Consider the following 14582-nt stretch of genomic DNA (forward strand, 5'->3'; position numbering starts at 1 on the left):
TCTAATCTCAGTAATTTTCTCATATCACATCTCATCCAAGGATTAGAATATTTGCGGAAGCCCAAATGCATGCATGGACCTGCCTGTCAACACGAGCACACATACTGATATGGCATACTTGTTTGAGACCTGAGCTTTCCATCAGGCAGGTTATAGCGTGTGGATGTTCATGTCCTGGCTCAAGAATTCGGCAAGGTGGGCCATTGTGCAAAATGTACATAAAAATGGTTTTAGTTGTTCCTTTTCATTCAGTAACGGTGGCCTACCTAAGGAATCAAGCGATTTGATTTTTAGGCCCACCTGATGGAAAGCTTGGCCATCACACATGTGCCACATTGGCATATGCTTGCCTGTGAATGGACAGGGCTCCATACGCATGTAGGCTCACTACCATTTTGTAAATGGAGAACGTTGGCCATGAAGCAGTGCCTAATAACTGGCTGTTTTTACGCCCCCCGCCCCGCCCCCCAAAAAAAAAAATGGTGTTATAAATCATAGTACTAAAACTGACTCAATTTCTAACAGGGTCGGATCAACTCGATGAATCGATTGAGGCTTTAATCGACTCGACTTGATATTTTAATATTTAGATATATAGTTTTAGTGCATGTAATTGTTGGAAACAAAAGAAATTAAACTAGGTCACCCGTTTGAATGTTTGAAGGATGCATTTTTATTTTTTATTTTTTTTTATTTTTTTTATTTTTTTTATTTTTTTTTTGCTTTTGCTTTTGCAACGAAAAACACATTTCACCGAGTAAGCCACTTTGTGAAGTCATGCTGAATCAGCTGGGTTTTCGAGCTGCATTGACAGGTCAGGCCGAGTCACAACACCGGCCAATGAGTTTGGATGAGACTGGGCTTGAAATGTCATCAAGTTGACTTGATAGATGTACCGTGTTATGATTACTAGATTATAAATCACAATGTAACACTACTGAAAACTTGGTTTTTTTTTTTTTTTAATTTATTTATTATAATCCAATAATTGACAATGTAAGTTTCAGATGGGTCCTTACTCTTGCTCGGGTGGTAGACTCTCAGGAGTTTCAACTCCCCGTCAAGGGTTCGAGCACCCATAGGTGGTGAAATTACACTAGCGTGAGTGTGTGGAGTGTGTGTGCGTGCGTGTGTGTAAAATAAATAATTAAATAAAAAATGTAAGTTTCAGATGAATGGATTATGGCCTACAAAATGACATTTTTGAGTATGTGAAGTGTGTCGTTTTATTTGCACTGGTGCTGGATATACAAACCTGATCGGACCATCCTATCCATCAGGCTCGCCAGCCTAAGAGCTCCAGGACCTGGCAGCAGGCGATACGACTCTCTGGTTCCTGAGCATGGGGGGTCACCAGTGCACCAACCACCTGGGGTGAAGCTCCCATTTCTCCGGCCAAGGAGTGTGGCATCGATCATGTCCAACACTGGGTCGCTTTGGTTGAACTTACGTGCAAAAGGGGCTTTGCTTCTTATCATCTTGGCCATGTCTTTGACGCCGAGGGTGTGGGGGTGCTGCCTCGGTGGCACATCCCATGAGATGTAGTGCAGGTCGTGATTGATGGCTGTCTGTGCGAACTCAGGCGCATTGCAGATGACCGTTTGGAAGTAGCTCTCAGGAGAGGAAAGGAAGTTGGTGTAGTACATGAGTATGGTTCTTGGAAGGTTGTCCCAACCCCACACGCAGTATTCCACAAAGGCACGTGATTGAACCATCCAAGCAGAACCTGCACCATGTTATCCGTTCATCACCAAAAATAAAGAATGAATGAAAGTGAAAAACGAATCATCTCTAATGAAATTGGCTTTTGTTTGATCCTGGCGGGCGACATTGATGAAGATTGCTAACCTTTTCCAAACCTCTTCAGTGAATTCGTTCATTGATTTGGACCATCCACTGGAAGGGATACCTCTTGTATAGGCCACTCACTGCCTTGAACCAATCAATCTGGGTTCAGGGCAGAGGAAAGGTTAATATTCTTCACCATGGCTATGGAAATGAAGGTGGTTAACAAAACCCAATGAAGTTTAACCTCTGAAATAGGCACGAGTCACCTTTCATGCATTCCTCATTTATAGTTCATTGTTTCTCATCATTTAGTATGAAATCTGTGATCGAACCTATGCCACCATGCAACTGAGCCACGGGTTTGACCCCAAGTTAAAAAGAAAAACAAAAAAGTTTTCTGTTTCACCATCCTCTACTAAATTTTTAGATTGAAAATCTTGAATGGAGACCTTTAAAGATCGACGCTGTGATCAACGATTTCAACCAGGATGTATAGAGAATGGGAAATTGCTGACCGAACAAAAATTTATCGATAGAGTGACATGTGAAATCCAGTTTCTTGTATTCGAATCCTATGTTCTGAACTTAACAGTCTACATCTAATATCAACTTAATGTCTGCAATTAGCATTGTGAAATAGGTGTTTACCTGTAAATAACTTAAATGCAGTCGGTACTTCTCTCCGTTGTGTAACCCAGAAAATGTCAGTCTTTTTCGACATGTAAAGTCCAGGATCTACTATCAATGGCTTTGCCCTTTCATTCCTGCACATTCATTCCCATGATTGAATCCTTCGCCATGTGAAATCAAAATCCACTCTAATATCAATCCTATTCCTCATAAAATCAATGGAGACTCACTCCTTCCACCCGAGGCGACTAGTGTGCTCTATGAAATTCAGATTTCTCGGCAGGTAGGAAAATGCGTAGAGAATGTCTGCACACCGATCAAATTGACAACAATTGTTATCTTGTAAGGAGAGGAGAAAAATCAATCAGCAGAAACTATTAATCAGAGCTTTTTGCTAATCCCACATGTAGCAACCTGGCAGGTCTGTGGCCCCCACCATGTGCACGACATGGCCCAAAAATCAAGCGGATCAACTCATCAGTTGGTCCACACATCTACAACTTGTGAAGAGAATCGACGGTATGGTCGGGCATTCAACACTTGCGTTTGGCAGTGTACAATTGTGATTTTTTATCTGGTCATATGTGCAGCAGGGCCCACCTATGCACGGCTTGGACATCAGAGATTGATTCCAGGTTACAGCTATGCAAAAATCCCTCCCACCCATTAAAGATCCATACATGAATGATCAATGAAAACTCACCTTCTTGCGTCACCAATGGATAATCAGAAGCGCTGAGATTTATAAACCAGTCCCATTCCTTGCTTTTGTTGAGAAGAAGACCACTGGATTGGAGGGTATTTGCGATCATCGTCGGTCCTCTGTAAGTGACCATATTAGCTCTAGTATTCATGTGTACATTTCCAACCTTCGAGAAGATCGGTTCCCTCTCCACACGGGTTGCAAGTTCCAATCTTTCAACAGCCGACGATTCCAAGTCCAAATGCACTACATACTGGTTCAAAGGGTGATATAATGCATGCAGAGTCCTCCAAAGCTGCTCTAAATCGCCTTTAGATCCAGATATCAGATATGCCAGCCGAGGGATGGAGCGATCTGACGGTGGGGTCGATGAAATCTCCGATTCTACGAAGATGGGGTCTATCTCATTTTCAATTAAACGAGCTTGGAATTTTGATAAAACTGAATTGACGCCGTGGATCGATAAAATGGAGTTCATGTTGGAGGACATCATGAGAAGGAAAGCAAAGATGATTGAGATTATAATGAGAGGGAATGCTGATTTCCTGTTCATGTTTTCCTGAAACACGATCTTTTATGAATTCAAAATTCCAATTTGCTCACATCCCAGCTGAAGTTTCCTCTAACTTGCGTAATTTTTCAACTCAGAATACGCTTTCAAATGTGGAAAAAGATCCGTTTGCATATAAGGCTTCTGCAATTCGAGCAAAGCAATCCATCGTTGGCGCCTGAACAATGTGAATTTTGGGTTTTTTGATAGATCTGTTGAAGCAAATACAAAGAAGGTGAGAAGAATCCTTGGAAAACAATAACAAATCAAAATCAAAATAGAAATATTGGAGTTTTTGAAGATAGATGGTAATGAAACAGAGCTATAAACAGAGAACACAGATTTTGAAGAGAACGTAGGACTAACGTTGAAATTTTGAAGGTCTGCACGATGATGGGTCCGAATTACTGATGGTTCTGTTCCACTCAGACCAAGCATTTAGAACAGGTGGGGTCCATCTATCAGCAATTGAGATCGTTCATCTGGTGAACCTCACTGTCGAGATTCACCACATTTGTACATTGAACAATCCAACCGTCTGATCGGTGGGCCTTTTGGCAATTGAGGTGGACCATTGGCTATATTTTCTTTCCAACAGTCCAGTTGTAGGCCGACTATGGAAATGGTTAGGTTTATTCAAAGGGAGAGTTTTGTGCAGCATCGGCCATCGGTGGTGGGGTCGACCAGATGAACAATATCGATCGCTGAAAGATGGGCCCCACCTTTGTGCAGTGATTGGCACGAATTAAAACTTTGGTGATTCAAGGTAAGCATTGTAATAATACGACGAGAATGATGGCATACACACACTGTAGGTGAACTTTCACGTACAGCCCCATCTTTCCCGCCAACTTTTCGTTTTTTGGAACATCTGACCCATTCAAAAGTTTGGCTGCACCAGGAAGATCATGTGGTTGAAAATCACGTCTGGATTACTCATTAGGCGGGCTACACTATGGAGATCACCCGGGGTAAAAATAGTACGGTACACTCATGCTGGTCAATGAAAATCCAATTCCGACTCAATGTACAAGAGTGGCGGCCCACCTACTGAGTGGATCAGCCTGATTTGCTTACTGGATGATTTTCATTGTTTGTTTAATCTTTTGAACGGTTCAGATTTTTTGCATATATCATAAGTTGGTGGAAAACAAGAGGCTGTATGTGAAAGTTTGCACACATTGCCCCCGCATTTGGCTAATAAATTTAAGGATTATTAATTGAAACAGTCCTCAATTATCACATGATAAAGGCGATGATATCAGCATTTGAATGCATCATTATTCTAGCTCCTCGTGCTTAGTTGGCTTTTTCCAGGATAAAAATGCCATTTTACCGACTCCCGCTATAGGATGATGGCTTTTCTTGAAAGTTTGAGGAGACTTTGACTAGGAGATGTGGGCTCCACTAAATTAACTATTGGAACTACCTTTCAGCTAATTTGATCTATTTATTTTAATCAGATAGTCGAGAAATCACATTAATATCATTCCAAGCTTGTATGGCGATAGCTTTTTGTGAAAGTCGATTAACCCTTTTGAGAATTTTGAGAATGGGGTGTGAGCTCCACTAAATCAATAATTAGTCACCCCTCGACCAATCTAATCCGTTAACTTTAATTAAATAGTTGTAAACCCAAAGTAGGGTTATTTCAATTTTTATTTTTTTTTAAAGTTGTTTGTAGCCTACAGCTGCTTGAGTGATGTGCGCAAATTCTGAATTGTTTCCATTGATGTGCTCCACCTATTATGAATTTTCCCCTCAAATTTCAATAGATGGTATGAAATAAAAAGTCATTTCATGTGGACGGCTTAAATATGTTATAAGATGATCTAGTGGGCCCACATAAGATATGAGATAGGTTGAATATGTGTCCATTGTGAGGAAAAGGCCATTTGCATTTTCTTTCTTTTTTTTTTTTTTTATATGAGTGAACCATTTGGCTGTTAAGACGTTTGCCACCTCCATAGGACCTACTTCGGTGAGCTTACAACATGCATCCGACATCATTCTCTCCATTCCAACAAGCTTATAGGTGTTTTTTTAAGACTTTCGGCCATACTCTCTAACATAGACGCTATGATGGATAAATATAGGTTTAAGTTAGAATAATAGTGACTTTTGTGCGTTGCTTTTATTTTTGTTAGTGGATATTAATTGTGGAAGGGAGGAGGGTGTGATGTTCCCTTTATAATTATTTTTTTTAATATTTTTTTATGGGTATGAATGATGAGAGTTTGCAAAAGTGATGAATTTTTTTAATGGATGAATGTGATGAATGTTAAAATGAATGAATATTATAGTGGAACAATGTTGAAATTGATAAATGGTTATAACTCCCCAATTATCGTAGATCCCACGAAAATAATCATACAATGCCCTCGTTATATGTCTGATTTAAGTGATTTTATATTTGTTAAAAAGATAATTTGATGAACTTTCAAATAACTTTAGAATCACTTCATTTTCAAAGCATTTGATTGCCTAAAAGTGAACCCAAATTTATTATAAGTTATCTATAATCATCGTGGATCATAGGTACTTGCCATGGATCTCTAGTCTCACGAAAACGATCATAACTCCTTAGTTATATGTCCGATTTGAATGATCTTATACTTATTGAAAATATAATATGATGAACTTTCAAATGAATTTATAATCATTTAATTTAAAAACCATTTGATTTTCCAAATGTGGGCCCAAAGTTCATCATCGTATTTATCACCGAACGAGATATCTAAATAGCTAAACTTTGGGTCCAATTTTGAACAATAAAATGGTATGTAAATGAGATTACTCTAAATCCATTTGAAATTTCATCAAATTATCTTTGTAAAAAGTATAAGGTCATCGAAATCAAACATTTAACAAGAGAGTTATGATCATTTTCTTGAGACGAGTGATCCATATTAAGTATCAACAATGAACAATAACTTTGGGCTCACTTTTGAGCAATCAATTAGTATCCAAATGGAGTGATTCCAAAGTCATTTGAAATTTCATCAAATTATATTTCCAACGAGTACATGATCACCCAAATCGAACATGTAACGGGGGAGTTAAATCTATTTTTGTATGATCGATGATTCATAATGTGTATCGACAATCTACAGACCTTGATGAATTTTGGGCCCACTTTTGGGCAATACTCACTATAAATAGCCGATATTAACTATAGATAGTTATACTCACGATAGATCACTGATCCAATGAAAACTATCATAACTCCCTCGTTACATATCTAATTTAGGTGATTTTGTACTCGTTGAAAAAGTAATTTGATGAACTTTCAAATGTATTTATAATCACTTAATTTGGACACCATTTGATTACCCAAAAATGGCCCAAAGTTCATCAAGGACTCTGGATCACTGGTACACATCGTAGATCATCCGTCCCACGAAAATAGTTTTAACTTCCTCATTATATGTCTGATTTGAGTGATCTTGTACTCGTTGGAAGGATAATCTAATGAAATTTCAAATAACTTTGGACTCAACTCATTTTGAGACATTTGATTGCCTAAAAGTGGGCCCAAAGATCATCAATGACTATAAATTGTTGGTACGCATTGTGGATTGTCGATCCAATAAGAATGATCATAACTCCCTTATTACATATTTAATTTGAGTCATCTTGTGCTTGTTAGAAAGATAACTTGATGAACTTTCAAATGACATTAGAATTATTTCATTTAGGCACTATTTTTCATTACAATATTCATCCATTCCAACATTCATCCATTATAACATTCTTTCATTATAATATTTTTTAATTACAAAAATTCATCCATTACAATATTCTTCCCCATCCTTCTTCCTTTCACAAAGTCTCATCATTCATATCCAATCAAATAAAAAAATAACTACAAATGGAACCACCACACTTTCCACCTTATCACAAACTTTCATAATTGATATCCCCTAAAAAAATAAACACAACACACAAAAGAACTCATATTTGGTCGCCATAACTATTACATCGGATATTGTGGCCGAAGAACTTAAAATTTTTTATTTTTTATACTTCGTCGAAGCTTAGCCGGAGGTTGATCAGAGTTTTTTATCGTCGTCGGGTAGTCTAGTGTTCGTCGGTATAACCACTAACTGTCAAAGAGACTTTAGCTCTTCATGTGGTCCCCTCTTGTGAAAAAAAAAAAAAGAAGAAAATGTTAAAAGACTCTTTCCACATAAGGGCATCATCATCTTTTGAACCCACATAAGACCCTATGTGGGGCCCACTGTATCATCTTGGAGTAAATACATGCTGTTCATATGAAATGAGTTTTTATTTCATGTCATCTGCCGAAGTTTAAGGGATAACTCATCACAGGTGGATACGTATCGGTGGAAATTATCTAAAATTAGCATAAAATGCTCGTACAATTGTCAGTCACAAATAACTCTAATTTTCTTTTTTTTTTTGAAATGGCCTTATTATGGGTTCAAGATTGTCTTATTAAAGTGAACGGATCAAATCCATTGATGGATGACCCTAATCATTAATTTAGTGAAGCTCACACCCTCATTCTTAAAAGTCTTTCTCGACTTTCACGAAAAGCTAATATCGTATGAGCGGACGGCTGACAAAAAGATATTTTCATCATAAAAAAAGTTAAATAGTGCCCAAGGGATTAAAATAATAATGACTTCATTACCTTTATAATGTCATAATTAAAGGCTATTTGAATTAATAATCTAAAATTTATACCACCTCCAGTTACATTTTAGAAATTGCATAGAATTTGCATAGATCATGAAGGCACTTAGAAATTGCATCGAATTTACACACGTGACGTACAAGTAGTCAAATTAAACCGTACAAATTATGTTATCTAGTGTTGATATATTACAAATCAAAGTTTAATTTTATCTAGTTATCTGACCATCATATTGGTGGACATTTATTAGATGGTTAAAAATGAAAAATATCTACTGCTCCAATTTCTACAAATGAGTGCCCACGAATAAGAGGTTACGGTTGCTCAACTAATCTGATTTTGGAAGTATGCATTGTTCTGCACAATTTAGTGGGTTTATTTGAGTTAATATATGCCAGGTGTACAATTCCTTAGTGCCTGCTGACGCAGGGGAGGACGTGAGGTCGAGCACCGTCTTCCTCAAGAGGATAACTATTCCGAATCTACGGAACTTCTCTGGACTCCTCACAGAGACTTCTCGAATCCACGAGGAAAGAAAGCAGAAAATAGAAATAAATTCTAATAAATTCGAAATTGATTGATGAATGCTTAAAATCGAGTTCACAACCCTTTAAATAAGGGTATCAAGCAATGGGAAAGAAATCATAATCAAACTACAACTCAAACTCCTAGAATCCGCGACTTACTATAAATAGTAAACTTACTATTTATAGACGGTCGTGATGTCTACTAGTGCGCAAGGTTTTCGGCCAAAAATAGTAAGTGTCCTATTTGGCTTCACCAAACCGTTCCCCTAATTATTCTAAGCTCTTTTCACGTTGGGCGCAACTCCTAAAGCCCAACGGATGAAGAGTTATAATCAAACTAAAACTTACTATTTATAGTAAAAACGGATTTAAAACAGGGAAACGACCGTCAATCAAGGGTTTTTTCGCAATTCCGGGCGGCGCAACCCGGCGTAGCGGGTTGGTTGGCTAAAGTAGCTCGTTCTACCCCAAAATCATATATTTTACGTCAGCTAACTCATTCCGGATTGCGAGATACGCCCGATCTAAGGTCCGATGGTCCGGATCACTTCTGTCGTCGACCGGGCCTTTTCTGATCCATCTTGGCCATGAAACTGTCCGCGACCCGCTCTACATCAGTCCCCTCCACTTCAAAAGAACTCGTCCTCGAGTTCTCATCATGCGCTGGTTCATGATACTCGAACAAGTCCGCGACGTTGAAAGTCCGTGAGATCGCCATGTCATCTGGAAGATCAACAACATAAGCGTTGTCATTGATCTTTCGGATGATTGGTACCGGTCCAATCTTTTTATTCTTCAACTTGTTGTACGTTCCGGTCGGAAATCGTTCTTTGCGCAGATGGACCATTACTTGGTCACCCACCTCGAACACTTTTTGTCGCCGATGCTTGTCGGCTTGCTCCTTGTATTTTTCGTTCGAGGCATGTAACTTGGTTTGTACTTCCGCATGAATGCCCATGATCTTGTCAGCCATATGTTCCGCTGCAATGCTCATGCCTGGGAGCTTGGGCAGAGGGACCAAGTCTAGTGTGTGGCGAGGGACTCGTCCATAAATAACTTGGAACGGGGATTTTCCTGTCGAGCGGTTCACCATGTTGTTGAATGCAAACTCCGCTTGAGACAAAGCCAAATCCCACTGCTTCGATTTTTCTCCTGAAATACATCGAAGGAGGTTTCCCAACGTGCGATTCACAACCTCAGTTTGACCGTCAGTCTGTGGGTGGTAGGCGCTGCTGAACTGAAGTCGTGTATCGAATCGAGTCCACAAAGTCCGCCAAAAGTGGCTTATGAACTTCATGCATGATCAAAAGTAATAGTCTTGGGAACCCTGTGTAGCCCCACAATTTTTCTGAAGAATAGATTCGCCACGTGTGTTGCATCGAGAGTCTTCTTGCATGGGATAAAGTGCACCATCTTGGATAAACGATCTATTATCACGAACACCGAATCCATGCCGCGTTGTATTCGTCGGAGACTAAGCATAAAGTCCATAGATAAATCCTCCTAAGGGCCATCAGGCACGAGCAGCAGGGTGTAAAGGCTCATATTCTGAGATTGCCCCTTGGAGGTTTTACAAATATAACAATGTTAAACTGCTTTTCTCACATCACATACCAATTGCGGCCGGTAATACCGCTCTTCCACAAGAACTCCCGTCTTGTCTCGCCCAAGATGCCTACTAAGGCCACCTCCATGTAGCTCTTAGATGATTTGTTCTCTTAACGGACTTTTGGATATGCACAGTCGATTCTCATTGAAAAGGAACCCGTCTTACATATGTAAGTCGCTGGGGTGATCTTCTTGGCATCTAACTCATGCATCATTGAAGTCGTTGTCATCGGCATATATGTCTTTGAGGCGCTCGAACCCGACAACCTCATTACTCATAGCGACTAATAAAGTTGCGCGGTGACTCGGTGCATCAACTACTTTGTTCTGTTGCCCTGACTTATGTTTTAGTACGAACGTGAATTCCTGCAAAAACATGACCCACCTAGCATGCACACGGTTAATGTTAGCTTGACTATTAATGAATTTGAGAGCTTGATGGTCCGTGTAAAGTATGAATTCCCTTTGAATCAAATAATGTCGCCAGTGCCGCAGTGCCTGGACCACCGCGTATAACTCGATCTCATATGTAGACCACTTCTTACGTGCATCGCTAAGTTTCTCGCTATAGAAGGCTACCGGCCTACCTTCTTGAGACAAAACTCCCCCAATTCCGACATATGAGGCATCACATTCGACTTCAAACAGTTTGTCGAAGTTGGGAAGTACAAGAACTGGGGTCGTGGATAGTCTGCACTTGATTTCGGCAAAGCTCCTGTCGGCTTCGTCAGTCCACTGAAACTGCCCTTTCTTCATGCAATCTGTGATTGGTGACACAATGGTACTGAAAATTTTCACGAACCGACGATAGAATGTCGCCAGTCCATGAAAACTTCGCACTTCGTGAATATTTGTAGGAACCGGCCATTCTCTGATTGCCTTCACCTTTTCCTCATCCACCCGAATGCCCGTGGATGTGACGACAAAACCCAGAAACAATAGGCTATCAGTCATGAAGCTGCACTTTTTTAAATTGAGGTACAGTTTATTTTTAGTGAGCACTTGAAGGACCTTCTTGAGGTGTTCCATATGGGTGGTTTCGTCTTGACTATATATCAAAATATCATCGAAGTAAACCACAACGAACCGCCCAATGAAAGGTTTCAGAACTTGGTTCATCAATCTCATAAATGTGCTAAGCGCATTCGAAAGCCCGAAGGGCATGTCCATCCATTCGTATAATCCTTCCTTAGTTTTAAAGGCTGTTTTCCACTCATCACCCGACCGTATTCGAATCTGATGGTAGCCGCTCCTTAGGTCCAATTTAGAGAATATTTTTGCACCCTCTAGCATGTCCAGCATATCGTCCAACCGTGGTATAGGAAACCTGTATTTTATGGTGATTTTGTTGATGGCTCGGCTGTCAACACACATGCGCCAACTCCCATCTTTCTTTGGAGTTAATAGAGCTGGTACAGCACATGGACTCATGCTCTCCCGAATAAGACCCTTACGGATCAACTCCTCTACTTGTCCCTGCAGAATCTCGCACTCATTCGGACTCATTCGATAATGGGGATGATTCGGTAAACTGGACCCAGGGACAAAGTCGATATGGTGTTGGATATCCCGCATGGGGGGTAACCCATCGGGAAGGTCATCGGGCCAGATTTCTTTGAATTCATGTAGCAGGGGCCTTAGTATTTCAGGGATGTTGGTAGGCTCGAGTTCTTCCCCTTTTATAATTAATGCATAAGTCTGTCCTGTTTCCTTTGATTCTTCCACGAAGTCCCGTATGGTTAAGAGAAAACGGCCCTCCACTTTAGAAGTTTCAGGTGGTCCCTCTGGATCCATAGGGGCCAATATGGTCTTTCGGCCGTCCTTGACGAAGATATATATATTATCTCGCCCTTTATGAGTGGCATCACGGTCAGATTGCCAGGGCCGACCGAGTAGTATGTGACATGCTTCCATGTCGACCACATCGCATACTACTTCATCCTTATAATGTTTGCCAATTGAAAAGGATATGGTGCACCGTTCAGTTACCTTTGTTTCGCTAACCTTCTTGATCCAACCGATTGTATATGGAGAGGGATGACGCTCCGTTTTCAATTGCAATTTTTCCACCATGACCTTGGAGACGATGTTCTCGCTACTCCCACTATCAATGATCACGTTGCAAACCTTTCGATTCACCCTACACCTAGTGTGGAAGATGTTATGCCGCTGTGGATGCACTTCTTTTTTTGGCGCATATAATAGTCGCCTCACGACAAGCGACTCGCCGTGATCTTGCTGAATCCAACCTGAATCATCTGCCTCGTCCTCGGTGGTATGCTCCTGTTCTTCAATATCTGGATCTTCATAAACGTTATCAGCACTACCATCATTGATGGCGAGGTTTGCCACTTTTCGCTGGGGACAAGTATTTGATAGGTGGCCCGGTTGGCCACAACGATAGCAGTTATCGGGCCTTAGCCGAGCATAGGGGTTCGGGATTCTACTTGGACCAGCAGCAGTCGATACGCCCCCTTGGGGTCTAGCTTGTCCGCTTCCCTGATCTCGGTTCCCAAACGTAAGAGGTTAAGTGTGTGCTCCTATGGGCTCTTTCCACTTACGCTGTGTAGTTCCCTAAGGCAGACTTACCACAGGAATCCTTGCAGTAGGATAGGTCCGTGTGTTAGGACATTCAAGTTGCGCTTCTGCCCAAGTAGCCAACTTGATCGCATCATTATCATCCAGACGGACTGCATCTGGACCCGATCCTGGATAGCCATACGCAATCCACCGTTGAATCGGGCGACTTGCTGCGATTCAGTCTCGACCAAATCGTTACGCGCCGCCAGGCGGTAAAATTCTTCTGCGTATTCTCTCACCGACCGACTACCCTGTCGACAATTTTGGTATTGTTGGAATAATACCTTATCATAATCGTTAGGGAGGAATCGGCACGTAGTAGCTACTTCTCCGCTGTCAGGTGCGGATTGGTGCTTTCGTCTGCCTGGTTCGCGCGAGTTGCAGTTGTTCCCACCACGCTGAAGCTCCTCCTTTCAACTTGTAGGCCACAAGCTTGACCTTCTTTACTTCAGGGATGTCCATATAGTCAAAAAATCGCTCAACTTCAGAAAGCCAATCGAGGAAATCCTCAATGTGTAATTGGCCATTGAAGCTAGGAATATCAACCCTCATCTTGAATTCTCGATCCGTTCGATCTACTCGATCGCCGCCATGTCTGGGGTGTTGGAAGAGTATGTCGTCGATTTCCTCCTCACTGGAGCCCCCTTCCTCAGGAATGACCCTTGGATGCACTGTTGGTACTATCCTACGATCAGGGCGATTAATTAGGGGTGGAGGATTACCACCAGGAACACGAAGTTACCTTAGGTTTTTCGCCAAGAGATCCGCTATGCGGTCGATGGAAGCCTGCAGCCCTTGCATGGTCAACTCACTCTTGCGCTACTTCGAAAGCTGTCGCCGTTAAAGGTAAATTCTCCGAGCACCGCCCATGGGATTGTTGCCCGACGTCGTTAGAAGCCATCAATCCGAGGAGAAACCTCGCTTTGATACCAAATCGACGCAGGGAGGACGTGAGGTCGAGCACCGTCTTCCTCAAGAGGATAACTATTCGGAATCCACGAACTTCTCTGGACTCCTCACAGAGACTTCTCAAATCCACGAGGAAAGAAAGCAGAAAATATAAATAAATTCTAATAAATTCGAAATTGATTGATGAATGCTTAAAATCGAGTTCACAACCCTTTAAATAAGGGTATCAAGCAATGGGAAAGAAATCATAATCAAACTACAACTCAAACTCCTAGAATCCGCGACTTACTATAAATAGTAAACTTACTATTTATAGACGGTCGTGATGTCTACTAGTGCGCAAGGTTTTCGGCCAAAAATAGTAAGTGTCCTATTTGGCTTCACCAAACCGTTCCCCTAATTATTCTAAGCTCTTTTCACGTTGGGCGCAACTCCTAAAGCCCAACGGATGAAGAGTTATAATCAAACTAAAACTTACTATTTATAGTAAAAACGGATTTAAAACAGGGAAACGACCGTCAATCAAGGGTTTTTTCGCAATTCCGGGCGGCGCAACCCGGCGTAGCGGGTTGGTTGGCTAAAGTAGCTCGTTCTACCCCAAAATCATATATTTTACGTCAGCTAACT

General features: G+C 41.1%; 1 protein-coding gene across 1 annotated transcript; it reads right to left on the minus strand.

Annotated features, from left to right (window-relative positions):
* Positions 1-1208: 1208 nt before the first annotated feature.
* On the minus strand, positions 1209-4084 carry LOC131245514 (beta-glucuronosyltransferase GlcAT14A-like). The gene is made up of 4 exons (XM_058245035.1): positions 3122-4084; positions 2649-2724; positions 2437-2552; positions 1209-1726 (listed from the first exon to the last, which is right to left on the minus strand). Exons 1-4 carry the CDS (start codon positions 3672-3674, stop codon positions 1227-1229), a joined length of 1245 nt encoding a protein of 414 aa, XP_058101018.1. The 5' UTR covers positions 3675-4084; the 3' UTR covers positions 1209-1226.
* Positions 4085-14582: the final 10498 nt, after the last annotated feature.

The sequence above is a fragment of the Magnolia sinica genome, chromosome 5 (genome assembly GCF_029962835.1).
Source record: "Magnolia sinica isolate HGM2019 chromosome 5, MsV1, whole genome shotgun sequence".
Lineage (NCBI taxonomy): Eukaryota > Viridiplantae > Streptophyta > Magnoliopsida > Magnoliales > Magnoliaceae > Magnolia > Magnolia sinica.

Coding starts and splice junctions, on each gene's coding strand:
- LOC131245514 (XM_058245035.1), bottom strand. CDS start 3,674: ATGAACAGGAAATCAGCATTCCCTCTCATTATAATCTCAATCATCTTT. Junction 2,725..3,121: donor TCCATTGGTGACGCAAGAAG/GTGAGTTTTCAT, acceptor ATCGGTGTGCAG/ACATTCTCTACGCATTTTCC. Junction 1,727..2,436: donor TGCATTTAAGTTATTTACAG/GTAAACACCTAT, acceptor AACATGGTGCAG/GTTCTGCTTGGATGGTTCAA.